This window comes from Salvelinus alpinus, chromosome 21 (genome assembly GCF_045679555.1).
Source record: "Salvelinus alpinus chromosome 21, SLU_Salpinus.1, whole genome shotgun sequence".
Taxonomy (NCBI): domain Eukaryota; kingdom Metazoa; phylum Chordata; class Actinopteri; order Salmoniformes; family Salmonidae; genus Salvelinus; species Salvelinus alpinus.
Window position 1 is genome coordinate 8,959,022 of NC_092106.1, and position 14,140 is coordinate 8,973,161.

A 14,140-nucleotide genomic window follows, 5' to 3' on the forward strand; every position below is an offset into this window, starting at 1 on the left:
CCAAGGTATTTGTACTCTTCCACTATTTCAATGGGCTCACCTTTTATCAGTGACGGTGTGTGCATGGTAGCGTTGGTAGTGAACTCTTTGGCCTGAATGCCAAGCGTCATGTCTGGAGGAAACCTGGCACCATCCCTACGGTGAAGCATGGTGGTGGCAGAATCATGCAGTGGGGATGTTTTTCAGCGGCAGGGAGTGGGAGACTAGTCAGGATCAAGGGAAAGATGAAGGGAGCAAAGTACATAGAGATTCTTGAAGAAAACCTGCTCCAGAGCGCTCAGGACCTCAGACTGGGGCGAAGGTTCCCCTTCCAACAGGACAATGACGCTAAGCACACAGCCAAGACAGTGCAGGAGCGGCTTCAGGACAAGTCTCTGAATATCCTTGAGTGGCCCAGCCAGAGCACGGACTTGAACCCGATCGAACATCTCTGGAGAGACCTAAAAATAGCTGTGCAGCGACGATCCACATCCAACCTGACAGGATTTGAGACGATCCCCAGAGAAAAATGGGAGAAACTCCCCAAATACAGGTGTGCCAAGCTTGTAGCATCATACCCAAGAAGACTCGAGGCTGTAATCGCTGTCAAAGGTGCTTCAACAAAGTACTGAGTAAAGAGTCTGAATACTTATGTAAATGTGATATTTCTATTTTTATATACATTTGGATACATTTCAACAAAACGGATGTTGCTTTGTCATTATGGGCTACTGTATGTAGATTGTTGATGGGGGAAAAAACGATTTAATCCATTTTAAAATAAGGCTGTAACAAAATGTGGGAAAAGTCAAGGGGTCTGAATACTTTCCTGAATGCACTGTACACACACTGATGTCAGTGAAAGGTAAATGCAGTGACAAATCTGCATGATCATTAGGCTATAATTTCCATCTGATTATAAATGTATGCTTATGCTTATTATTAGGCTGTTATGAGTAGTAGTGATGGTAGTTGAGGTATGCTAGTAAAAGTAGTAAGTTGCCAGGTTTATACTCAATAAAAATGCACAATATCCCAGATGGAACAATTTGCCAGAGGTGATCATTTTCCCGCAGTCATTCATTAACCGACAGCAAGAAATAGCCTAATCCCTTTTGAGTCCGCTGCTGCACCTGATAGCCTACCTAACACTGCATATCATCTCAGTCACCTGTCTGCATCCAAATGTCATTCACCTGTCCCGAAGTAAGTGAGACACTGCAGACTACTGTTGCCCCACACGTGCTATGACGTAGGCTGCATTGAAAAACAGCCTATCCGAAATCTCATAACAACTGTTAACTACATTACTTTGATTGGCGTAATTGTAGCCTGAACACCATGATGTCATTGAGCTCTAAAATATTACAGTTACAACGGAAGGTTTCTTACCTGCGCTGAAATCAAGGATAACTCCATCATTAGGTATGTGGGGTTCAGAAATCGGCAGACTGTTAGAAAATTCAATACACTAACAGGGTGTAAAATGTACGATTGAGTAAAAGGGAAGCTTCGTATTCAGCGAGGTCTCACCAGTGTTGAACACTACTACGCTTCCCTGGCACAGCGCGCTCTTGATTCGTCATAACGCACCTAATGGAATAGCTTTTTTCCCTCTGCCGGAGTGGATTTGTGCTGCAGGCGCGCAAGGCAACCTTGCAGAATTATTGATGCAAGTTTGCCTTTGACAGTTAATAAACTCGTTTGACACCTCTACCCCCTACATCTCCTTCCTCTTTTCCTTCAGATGATTTTGAGGGGAGGACATTATACTGGAGATGGATTGACATTATGGAGATGGATTGACATTAAATAGGCAAGCTCTGTTATTCCCATTGTAACTCGGATTGGACTGGCCATTTGGCATTTCGTGCAAATGCCAGATGTGCTGGTCCATTTGTAGCCTAGTGGGCCTGTCTTCACTTGGGTTTTTTGCGAAAATAAATTATAATTATCTGGCTAATAATCGGGGCCTAAAGAAACAAAAAATGTTGCCAGTGTGGGGGCCTTGAGGGGGAAAAAATGCCATATATTATTACTGGTACCAGTCCGGCCCTGCTTCTAACTCAGACATAGAAAACATGTTGATGGGGTCATTTTAGGCATGAGTTTTAAGAGGGATATTAACCAGATTTACCCTCCTAGACCTGTGGTAGGCTAAAGTCATACGTGGATTAAGTCATTGTTGTTTCATGAAGACCTAGAAACAAGAGAATCCCAGTGGAGAGACGGGAGCCGGCCAGGCTCTAGTGCCTTGCCGTTCACCTTCACACCCCTGGGCCAGACTACACTCAATCATAGGACCTACTGAAGAGATCAGTTTTCAGTAAAGACTTAAAGGTCAAGACCGAGTCTGCATCTCTCCCATGGATAGGCAGACCATTCCTAAAAAATTGAGCTCTATTTTGCTTCAAAATTCGAGGAGCAATAAGGTGGCCTGCATCTTGTGACCGTAGCGTATGTGTAGGTATGTACGGCAGGACCAAATCAGAGAGATAGGTACTGTAGGAGCAAGCACATGTAATGCTTTGTAGGTTAGCAGTATAACCTTGACAATCAGCCTTAACCTTAACAGGAAGCCAGTGTAGAGAGGCTAGCACTGGAGTAATATGATAAAATGTTTTGGTTCTAGTCAACAATCTAGCAGCTGTATTTAGCACTAAATTAAGTTTATTTCGTGCTTTGTCCAGGTAGCCGGAGAGTAGAGCATTGCAGTAGTCTAATCTAAAAGTGACAAAGGCATGGATTACCTTTCTGCATAATTTTTGGACAAAAGGTTTCAGATCTTTGCAATGTTATGAAAAAAAGCTGTCCTTGAAAAATTCTTGATATTTTACATTTACATCATTTAGCAGACGCTCTTATCCAGAGCGACTTACAAATTGGAAAGTTCATAGATATTCATCCTGGGCCCCCGTGGGGAATGAACCCACAACCCTGGCGTTGCAAGCGCCATGCTCTACCAACTGAGCCACACGGGACCATTGATATGTTTGTCAAAAGAGAGATCAGGGTCCAGAGTAAGGCCGAGGTCCTTCACAGTTTTATTTGAGACGACTGTACAACCATCAAGATTAATGGTTAGATGCAACAGCAGATCTCTTTGTTTCTTGGGACCTAGAACTAACGTCTCTGTTTTGTCTGAGTTTAAAAGTAAAACATTTGCCGCCATCACCCTTATGTCTGAAACACAGGCTTCCGGGGTGGGCAATTTTGGGGCTTCATCGAAATGTATCTGTTATTTGGATTTTTACGAATTATCTTTGAAAGACAGGGTCCTGAAAATGGGCCATTTCCTTTTTTTGCTGAGTTTATATACACACACACACAGAACAAAAATATAAACGCAACATGTAAAGTGTTGGTCCCATGTTTCATGAGCTGAAATAAAAGATCACAGAAATTTTCCATATGCACAAAAAGCTTATTTCTGTCTCACATTTTGTGAACAAATTTGTTTGCATACCTGTTAGTGAGCATTTATCATTTACGAAGATAATCCGTCCACCTGACAGGTGTGGCATATCAAGAAGCTGATTTAAACAGCATGATCGTTACACAAGTGCACCTTGTGCTGGGGACAATAAAAGGCCAACCTAATTTTGTCACACAACATGTCACGATTGTCGTCGGGAGAAGGAGAGGAGGACCAAGGTGCAGCGTGGTAAGTGTTCATTATTTTTAATCAAATAAACTGAACACTGAACAGAAAATAATCACCCACAACTCAAAATGGGAAAACAGGCTACCTAAGTATGTCTCTCAATCAGAGACAACGATAGACAGCTGCCTCTGATTGAGAACCATACCAGGCCAAACACATAGAAAAGGAAAACCTAGACCTACAACATAGAATACCGACCCACATCACACCCTGACCAAACTAAAAATAGAAACATACAAAGCAATCTACGGTCAGGGCGGAACACAACACAATGCCACAGATATCTCAAATTTTGAGGGAGCGTGCAATTGGCATGCTGACTGCCACATGTCGCAAGGATCTGTACACAATTCCTGGATGATGAAAATGTCCCAGTTCTTCCATGGCCTGCATACTCACCAGACATGTCACCCATTGAGCATGTTTGGGATGCTCTGGATCGATGTGTACCACAGAGTGTTCCAGTTCCTGACAACATTCAGCAACATCGCACAGCCATTGAAGAGGAGTGGGACAATATTCCACAGGCTGCAATCAACTCTTTGCGAAGGAGATGTGTGGCTCTGCATGAGGCAAATTGTGGTCACTCCAGATACTGATTGGTTTTCTGATCCTCACCCCTACCGTTTTTTAAAGATATCTGTGACCAACAAATGCCTATCTGTATTTGCAGTCATGTGAAATCCATATACTAGGCCCTAATGAACTTAATTTGACAGATTTCCTTATATGAACAGTAACTCCAAAAAATCTTTGATATTGTTGGGTTTATATTTGTTCAGTATATATATATATATATACACATGCAATAGACATATTTTATTATTATTATTATTGAAATCAAAGTACTACTCATATGACAAAGTAAGTGGTAAAGCTTCATGTGGCACCAATTTTGGTTTTGTAGCATCTACAGATGAAACATGATGGCGTCTTAAAGAAGGCCTGGGTAAGGCCAAAATGTAATAAATATGCAAACTTTGGTAATTTCTCAATTATGCTTTTAGATACAACATGTCAGATATATGTCAACAATCCTACTTCCAATGGACTATGCTATGCATTAAATTGTGAAAGTCCCCCAAATCATTATTTTGTTGTCTGGGTTTTGTACGGAATCACACTTTATTCTAAGATTAGAGAAATATATCCTTTTGAGTATAGAAAACATTCCTCTCTGGGTTACTTTGAAGGGATGGTAAAGCTTTCACCTGTTGGTGAAACGATTACATGCAGAGAAGATTCAGAAACATGTCACCCTTTCAAAACAGATTTAACTTTAGGGTATTCAGTGGTCTTATTCAACATTTCCATTTGGGAATGTAATTGTTTTAAAAGACAGAATTTCTTGACGCCTTGAGTAACTTACGAAGCTAGGCGTGACATCTGTCCATTAACTTTCAGGAATTGAAATTATCACTGCATGAACCAACGCCTAAATATAGTCATTTTATTTAATTTTTTGTTTTCACCCTCTTGGCACTTGCCTCCATGTTAGATAATAATGATGGCCACCTTCCCCGAAGCCCTGATGCCCAGTGTACAGCTTTCAGTGGCTATTCTTTACCCATTCACTCCCCTTAGTTTTTAATTTCAATAGAGAATTGGTTATTAAAAGCCTCTCAGTTTTTTGACTAAAATGTTTATTGCATGACTCCTATTATTTTCCACAGGGAAACTGGTGACTGCTTCAGTCATTTTCAAAAACAAATCTGTCTATCTAGCGCGCAATGACATATTATCAGAGATTCTCTTCACAAAGAGCTTACGCCTCTGGCCATGTATGTCTCCCCTCAATAAGTCGTACCTTTTGATTGATGTTTGGATTTGGATAAACATTGACTGATTTTTGATTATGAGAGGAGGATGTTGCAGAGGAGCCTGACTGAATCTATGAACAGAACATTATTCAACGGCCAGGAAACTGTTTTTATTGGCAGATAGATTGCCTCTCTCACTTCCAAATGAGATGCTTCTCCCACAAGAATACATGATAATCAAAAACAAACATTAAGCTGGTCACTGACGTGTGATGTGTGAATCCCTCCCTTTGGCATTGGTAGAAAGGTCTGGAAGGTAATGTAGCATGTTATCCGAACTACTGTAGCTTCAATGACCTGACTCCCGGTAGGCATAGTTTGGCTTGGTGACATGCCACTATCTATCTCCTCGTGCCAGGTAAGGTTCATGATGTAGCTCGACAGAATCTCCACACTAGATCACTCGATTCACGATGATGACTGAATGGATTTGGCCTAGTTAGTTTCGCAGGTTTAGAGTCACCGTCATTCCTTTGTTCGTGTGGGCGATGCTCTACTGAGCAAATACCAGGAACAACACACATTGAAGTTACTCTCCCCTACATATTTATTAGGACGGTGAAGCTAAAACTTTTAATTTGTCTCTATACTCCAGCATTTTGAATTTGAGATCAAATGTTTCATATGAGGCGACAGTACACACATTGAAGTTACACTCCCCTACATATTTATTAGGACGGTGAAGCTAAAACTTTTAATTTGTCTCTATACTCCAGCATTTTGAATTTGAGATCAAATGTTTCATATGAGGCGACAGTACAGAATGTCACTTTTTTAGTTATTTGAGGGTGTTTTCATGCGTATCTGTTTTACGCTTTAGAAATGAAAGCACTTTATGTTCCTAGTCCCCCCATTTGAAGACGTCATAAATATTTTGACAAATTCACTTAGATGTGTATTAAAGTAGTCTAAAGTTTAGTATGTGTTCCCACATTCCTACGTATGGGAGCATATGTCAAACTTGATTCTGGCGTCAACACATCCAAGTTCCCATTCTTTGTTGTTGCAGTTGCAACGAGTGTGGCTGTCTCAAATACTATGCCGCAACTTTTTTGTTCAAGCAATTGACTTGTTTTGTTCACTTTGTGGATTATCTTAAAACCCTTTTGAGTTGGGTTTGTACTAGATTCTTCTGACAGGACCCCTCTACCAAACCTCATCCTATTCACATGTAACACACTCTGCTGCTGCTTCTAGTCTTGACATCCGACTGAAGTACAGTATTTTCTAATTGCTCTGCCAATGTGTAGATACTTGAGACAGAGTCTGTCTGAGAGTGTTTCAGCCACAGCCTTAGACCTTTTCTCTTACCATCTTCTGTATCTCCCTTTCTGTCTATGATGAATGGGTTTTGGGTCAAATTCATTAAAACCTGAATCGATATCCGTCCTAAAGCTCTGTGCCAAGGGCACTGTATCCCTAAAGTAGGAGTGAGCGTCACAAAGCAAATCAGGAGAGACTTCCCCTTTGGCAAACAGTAGTATTCCATATATACTATTTGTTTAGTTTTCATTAATACATATTCCTCATTGAGTCAAACACATTGTTACAAACACCAATACGAATAAGCTACTACTATTAGTACTACTGTAGTACTATAGATAACGTGTACCAGTGCTACTCCTTATGTGCTATTACTACACATATTATCATAACAATAGTATATGACAACAAATACCATCTCTCTTCTCTCTACTGTATCTTCTGAATTACTCGGCTCCAAGGGGATTGACCTCACTGCCCTCTATCACAGTCACAGCATTCATAATGGTACTGTGTGGGGTGTGTGGCGGCTCAGCAGGCATACAATTAAAGGCATACATTGGCAGGCGAACCGTAATAGTTATGAACATGCCTCAACCGCCCCACACTCCCTTAGCCGACAGATGATTAACCTTTCACTGCAGTGGGCTAAATCAGGGTCACACAGAGTGTTTCTTGGTAGTCTTAAATCTACTTTAAAACAGAAGAGTACACATCACACAGATGGTAATGGTCTTTAAAAAAGAAGACACCTGTACCATATCAGATATAGAGTTAAAATGTATAATACTGTATGTTGATTTTGCATCCCAGTATTACACTTTATATACATCACAGAAGACCGTTTGATATAGAAACACCAGATTTTTGGCTGCTTTTTTGGAAAGAATGTATATTCATTATGAAAAATATGAATAACGTTCCACCCATGAGGCCACTAGGTCATTTGACTGCAGGAGAGGGCTATGCCTTCTCATGCGTGTCTGGGCTGGGACAAGTGCTTGAGGAGGTTCCCATGCTGACCGTGACCACCATCCTACTGTACCCAACCCGCTTGTGTCATCATAGCCAACATCACCATGAGCTCCTCAACCAGAGCAGGATCCAAAGTGATTTGAGAAGGAGGAATATGAGGGGACACTTGGGAAGGCCTGATATCTTTATGTTGCATTGAACAGTGTTTAGCTCCAGCTAGTGCCATAGTGTTGCATGGCTGGAGATCAAAGATGAAAAGAGTGTGTTGTACATTACCATTACATTGTCTTAGTTATTATGTACTGAAAAGGCATCAGTTGGAGCTGACAAACTCCTTAGGGTGTGATTTTGCTCAAGAACATGTACAAGGAGGGACGCATATAGTTAAATGGAGTCTTTGTAGTTCAATAGAAAATGAACTGAAAGATTCTGTAAACAATTGTTGCTGTCTTGTAGCCAATTCTAACATTGCCAAGCTGATAATGTTATCGATTTCTCTGTCCAGAGATGCGCAGCTATTGACGATCTTCCTACGTCCTGCTGTATCCACCCACATCCCAATTTCCCATTCCTTGCAGCTGGGGGGGATCAGAGTACAGCGTGGGTATGCGCCTCTCGAGCAAGGGTTATTTTCATTTTGGCTCGCAGGCCAGCTGAAGTCACAAAACCACCCGTGGCGGTGTACTTTTGTGTACGTTTCTGAGAAAAGCATGATGCTCGCTGTAATTCGCCAGTCAGCGTGCGTCCTAGTGACGTTGTTTTGTGTTTTGTTCGTGTTGCATTAGCAGCTCATGACAATGCTTACAGTAATGTAGCTATAGCATGCGGCCGGGAGAGTGCATGGAGTCTTGTTCAATGGAATGAGAACATCATGGGGGCTGATGCTGACTAATGTATTGTGGATGTGCTGAGTAGCTTGTGACGTCCACTTGCACATCTGTAGGATTAGTTGCAAACATCACAACAAGTACACTCAGCAGAGCCAAACCCACTCATGTTGATTAATAGCCTCTCCAAAATAGCTGGAGACCGGTTAGTTTATGGGATATCCCAGTCACTGTACTGATGAACTTCAAGTCACTCCTGACAACAACTCTGTGTGGATGGCTTTCTCTTCAAACCTCAATATGTCCGCCATGTTATGGGCCTCTTCTTACTTCCTCAGTCATGCCTTCTCCTTCAGTCCTTGCAGTGAATGCACAATCTTTAACAATTTTAAATTGTGATTCTCAGTAGCCCTCTCTTTGATTCTGCACCTTAACCCTCTAGTTCGGTGGTCTACTTCAAGGCATTCCTAGTCGATCACCAAACATTTCTGTAGAAAAGCCAATGATAAGGGCATAAAGGCTTGTGCTCCTTTTCATTTTGTGTTGCGCAGTTGACTGTATGTGCACTCGATTCAGAAGCACTGCGCACCGGGTAGGCAAAGTGTTCCCATTTTGAACCATTTCATTAGTCAAAAAAAATAAAACATACTCCGCCTACACTGCAGACCTTAGAACCTACTGCTCTGACCAATCGGATAGCTCAAATCACGACCTTGGCCACACCAAAGTTTGATACTAGCCTATGTGAGGTTTCATAACTTTTAAAACCATGACCAGAGAGAGACTGATAAAGAATACAGCAAAGGGATGCTGTTTTTATGAGTGAGTTCATGTCTGACTAAGTTTTTATTCAACACTATTACAAAACGCTCTTCTGCCTACATCCACTTGCGCTGCAGCTGCAATGAATGAGTAGCCAAGTGTATCGATAGCCTTTGCTTTTAAAAATTATTATTATCAGCTCGTGTCTATTTTAATATCGAGGAATATTTCACTTTCTCTGGTCAAAGAAACATGAATGTTCCCTAGTGCCCCGTTGTCCTGAAAGCAGCATGACCATCAGATGCAGGTACCATCAGTCCAGTAACATAAAAAAAGCACATGTGCTAATTATTTCAATTTATGCTCAGCTGTGCCTCGCAAATGCTACACCAAATGATCTATTTAATTATCAAAGCTTGAGTTTTGAAATATAATATGGTCTGAGAAGAACAATATTGGTAGGCCAGGCATATAGCCAATATGCTGTGATAAAGTATTAGGCCTACTGCACAAACCTCATTCCTACAGAACGTTTTTTATTAGCTTATTGTTACATTTTTGAAGTCACGTTTAAAACAAATTCTGAGCGGTAGATCTCGGCTCGCGTTTTGACTGCGAAAGTGATCTTGACTCAGAAAAGGTTGGTGACCACTGCTCTACTTTGTTCACTCAACATTAGGTATTCTCTCGTTCATTTTGCCAAGTTCATTTATCACTTTGAGACCCATTAATGCTACAGTGCACATGTGCTATGGCGTGTTTGTCCCTTTCACATAGGTAAAGCCATTGTTGGAGAGATGGATAGCACACTGTTGCTAGGTCAGTTAGGGCATGTTTCTCCTCTTCTGGTAGTATTATGCACCATTTTATTGGTAAAGCCATGCAAATTCCTGATTTTGCTCTATTAATGGGCAAAGAACCTCAAATAGAGCTTATTACGGATTCTGCTTATGGGAGGGATTTTCATATGGGGTAATGGAGCCAAATAATCTTCTGAAACTTGCCCTAGGTCTTGAAAACGAAGATAATACAGTGCAATTTTGCATTTCTCCTCAAAAAACAACAAACAAAATTAAAAAGTGGTGTACTATGAAACACATTACACATCTGGCATTCTCAAGTTCATATTGTGTCATTAATCTATCAGGTTCGAATTCATAATGAAATGGGAAAATATGAATTTACTTTGCATGTTACTTCAAATGGAAGTAAGACTTTTAAGGTCACCCTTTTTTGGGGATACCTCTGAGCCATTTTAAAAATGAATACATCTCAAAATAGCGAACAAGGTGAAAGAGCTCAAGTGTAATGCTCACAGCAGCATAGGACTAGCTGCTCTTCTTATCACAAAATAAGACACTATTTGGTGGTTAACAGATGATGCCTCGGGATGACAAGACAAAGTAACCTCCCCGTTTCTCTTTACACTTCCAAGACGATAACTGTGCTATGCAGAATGTGCAGTTTTGAAAGGCAGTTATGTCACAGCTCTCAATTAAAGTGCACCCACTGGCAAAGTGGCATATATTGTCAAGAGAAATATAACAAAACACAATGTGTCACGTTCCTGACCTGTTTTCCTTTGTTTTGTATTCATTTTAGTTGGTCAGGGCGTGAGTTGGGTGGGTTTGTCTATGTTTGTATTTCTATGTTGGGAGTTTGTGTTCGGCCTGGTATGATTCTCAATCAGAGACAGCTGTCAATCGTTGTCCCTGATTGAGAGTCATACTTAGGCAGCCTGGGTTTCACCTGTGTTTTGTGGGTGTTTGTTTCCTGTGTCAGTGTTTGGACCACACAGGATTGTTTAAGGTTAGTCACGTTTGTTATTTTGTAGGTTTAAGTGTTTTCTTGTTGTTTCATTAAATCATGAACACTTACCTCTCCGCATCTTGGTCTGATCCATGCTCCTCCTCGTCTGAGGAGGAGAACGACATTGACAGCCTTAACAGAAACACCCACCACAACAGGACCAAGCGGATTGAGGAAGGAAGGCAAGAACAACAGCAATGGGGAAAAGAGGAATGGACTTGGGAGGAGATCCTGGACGGCAAAGGACCCTGGACTCAGCCAGGGGAATATCGCCGTCCCAAAGCGGAGCTGGAGGCAGCGAAAGCGGAGAGGAGGTTCTATGAGGCAAAAGCACGTAAGAGCGGCTGGAAGCCCGAGAGGCTCACCCAAAAATTTCTTGGGGGGTGGCTAAAGGGGAGTGTGGCGAAGCCGGGTTGGATACCTGAGCCAACTCCCCGGGCTTGCCGTGGAGTGAGAGGGCGTCGTACTGGTCAGACACCGTGTTATGCGGTAAAGCGCACGGTGTCCCCAGTACGCGTGCTTAGCCCAGTGCGGGCTATTCCACCTTGCCGCACTGGGAGGGCTAGGTTGGGCATCGAGCCGGATGCCATGAAGCCGGCCCAACGTATCTGGCCTCCAGTACGTCTCCTCGGGCCGGCGTACATGGCACCAGCCTTACAGGTGGTGTCCCCGGTTCGCCTGCATAGCCCAGTGCGGGCTATTCCACCTCGCCGCACTGGCAGGGCTACGGGGACCATTCAACCTGGTAAGGTTGGAGAGGCTCGGTGCTCAAGAGCGCGTGTCCTCCTTCACGGTCCGGTATATCCGGCGCCACCTTCCCACCCCAGCCCAGTACCATCAGTGCCGACACCACGCACCAGGCTTCCAGTGCATCTCCAGAGCCCTGTTCCTCCTCCACGCACTCTCCCTATGGTGCGTGTCTCCAGCCCAGTGCCTCCAGTTCCGGTACCACGCACCAGGCCTATAGTGCGTCTCAGCCGGCCAGAGTCTGCCGTCTGCCCAGCGGTGCCTGAACGGCCCGTCTGCCCAGCGGTGCCTGAACTGCCCGTCTGCCCAGCGGTGCCTGAACTGCCCGTCTGCCCAGCGGTGCCTGAACTGCCCGTCTGCCCAGCGGTGCCTGAACTGCCCGTCTGCCCAGCGGTGCCTGAACTGCCCGTCTGCCCAGCGGTGCCTGAACTGCCCGTCTGCCCAGCGGGGCCTGAACTGCCCGTCTGCCCAGCGGCGCCTGAACTACCCGTCTGCCAAGCGCCGTCTGAGCCATCCGTCTCCCCAGCGCCGTCTGAGCCATCCGTCTCCCCAGCGCCGTCTGAGCCATCCGTCTCCCCAGCGCCGTCTGAGCCATCCGTCTGTCCCGAGCCGTTAGAGCCAGTCGTCAGTCAGGATCTGCCAGGGCCGCCAACCAGACAGGATCTGCCAGAGCCGCCAACCAGACAGGATCTGCCAGAGACGCCAACCAGACAGGATCTGCCAGAGCTGCCAACCAGACAGGATCTGCGGGAGCCGTCAGCCAGTCATGAGCGTCCAGAGCCGTCCAGCCAGGACCAGCCAGAGCCGTCCAGCCAGGACCAGCCAGAGCCGTCCAGCCAGGATCCGCCAGAGCCTTCCGCCAGCCAGGATCCTCCAGAGCCTTCCGCCAGCCAGGATCCGCCAGAGCCTTCCGCCAGCCAGGATCCGCCAGAGCCTTCCGCCAGCCAGGATCCGCCAGAGCCTTCCGCCAGCCAGGATCCGCCAGAGCCTTCCGCCAGCCAGGATCCGCCAGAGCCTTCCGCCAGCCAGGATCCGCCAGAGCCAGCCAGCCAGGATCCGCCCCTCAGTCCGGTGCTGCCCCTCAGTCAGGTGCTACCCCTCAGTCTGCTACTGCTCTTTAGTATAGGGGGATTGACATGGAGGGTGGACATTTTGAGGAGGCCACGGAAGCGGGGGTTGACTATGGTGGGGTGGGGACCACGACCAGCGCCAGAGCCGCCACCGTGGACAGACGCCCACCCAGACCCTCCCCTAGACTTTGTGCTGGTGCGCCCGGAGTTCGCACCTTAAGGGGGGGGTTCTGTCACGTTCCTGACCTGTTTTCCTTTGTTTTGTATTCATTTTAGTTGGTCAGGGCGTGAGTTGGGTGGGTTTGTCTATGTTTGTATTTCTATGTTGGGAGTTTGTGTTCGGCCTGGTATGATTCTCAATCAGAGACAGCTGTCAATCGTTGTCCCTGATTGAGAGTCATACTTAGGCAGCCTGGGTTTCACCTGTGTTTTGTGGGTGTTTGTTTCCTGTGTCAGTGTTTGGACCACACAGGACTGTTTAAGGTTAGTCACGTTTGTTATTTTGTAGGTTTAAGTGTTTTCTTGTTGTTTCATTAAATCATGAACACTTACCTCTCCGCATCTTGGTCTGATCCATGCTCCTCCTCGTCTGAGGAGGAGAACGACATTGACAGCCTTAACACAATGTATGTTTTAGCTGGCATTATACATAAACATCAAACAGAATAAACTTTTCAGTGGCCCTAACTTCTGGACTAGCACTTTTTGGCGCAGGGTTGAAGCAAGGTCAGGTTTCCAGTAGTAGTTGTGAAAGTAGCATCATGTTTTCTCTGAGCCTTAAAAAATAACTCCCCCTTTCTGGCACAGAGTGTGAATGTACCCTATTACTGATGATGTTGCTGGTTCTGTGAAAACGGTTGCTGTTCATGAAAACATTAGGAACACCTGCTCTTTCTATGACAGTCTGACCAAGTGGAAGCTATGATCCCTTATTGATGTCACTTGTTAAATCCACTTCAATCAGAGTAGATGAAGGGGAGTAGACAGGTTAAAGAAGGATTTTTAAGCCTTGATACAATTGAGACATGGGCTGCAGTCCAAACTCAAAGTAGACAGCCCTCGTCCCTAAAACCTCAGACCTTGAATGTCGTTTTAAATCGTCACATCCTAGTGTACCTTAAATGTCCCTTGCCCAAGCGAGGGAGAGTGATGATTGGAGAGGCAACGTCCTTGGTGGAAATCTTGAAGTTGAGCTTAAAAGACCCAAACCTCAAAGCTATTAAT

General features: G+C 44.3%; 1 protein-coding gene across 2 annotated transcripts in view; it reads right to left on the bottom strand.

Annotated features, from left to right (window-relative positions):
• LOC139547741 (uncharacterized protein C14orf132) overlaps positions 1-1,585 on the bottom strand; it is a 39,002-nt gene extending 37,417 nt beyond the window's left edge. For both annotated transcript variants that reach the window (XR_011669595.1, XM_071356771.1), the window contains exon 1: positions 1,372-1,585. Coding sequence is in view for 1 of the 2 variants with exons in the window: in XM_071356771.1 (XP_071212872.1) it covers positions 1,372-1,401 (30 nt within the window). In the remaining variant the exon portion in view is untranslated. The remainder of the gene's footprint in view (positions 1-1,371) is intronic.
• Between the last annotated feature and the right edge of the window lie 12,555 nt (positions 1,586-14,140).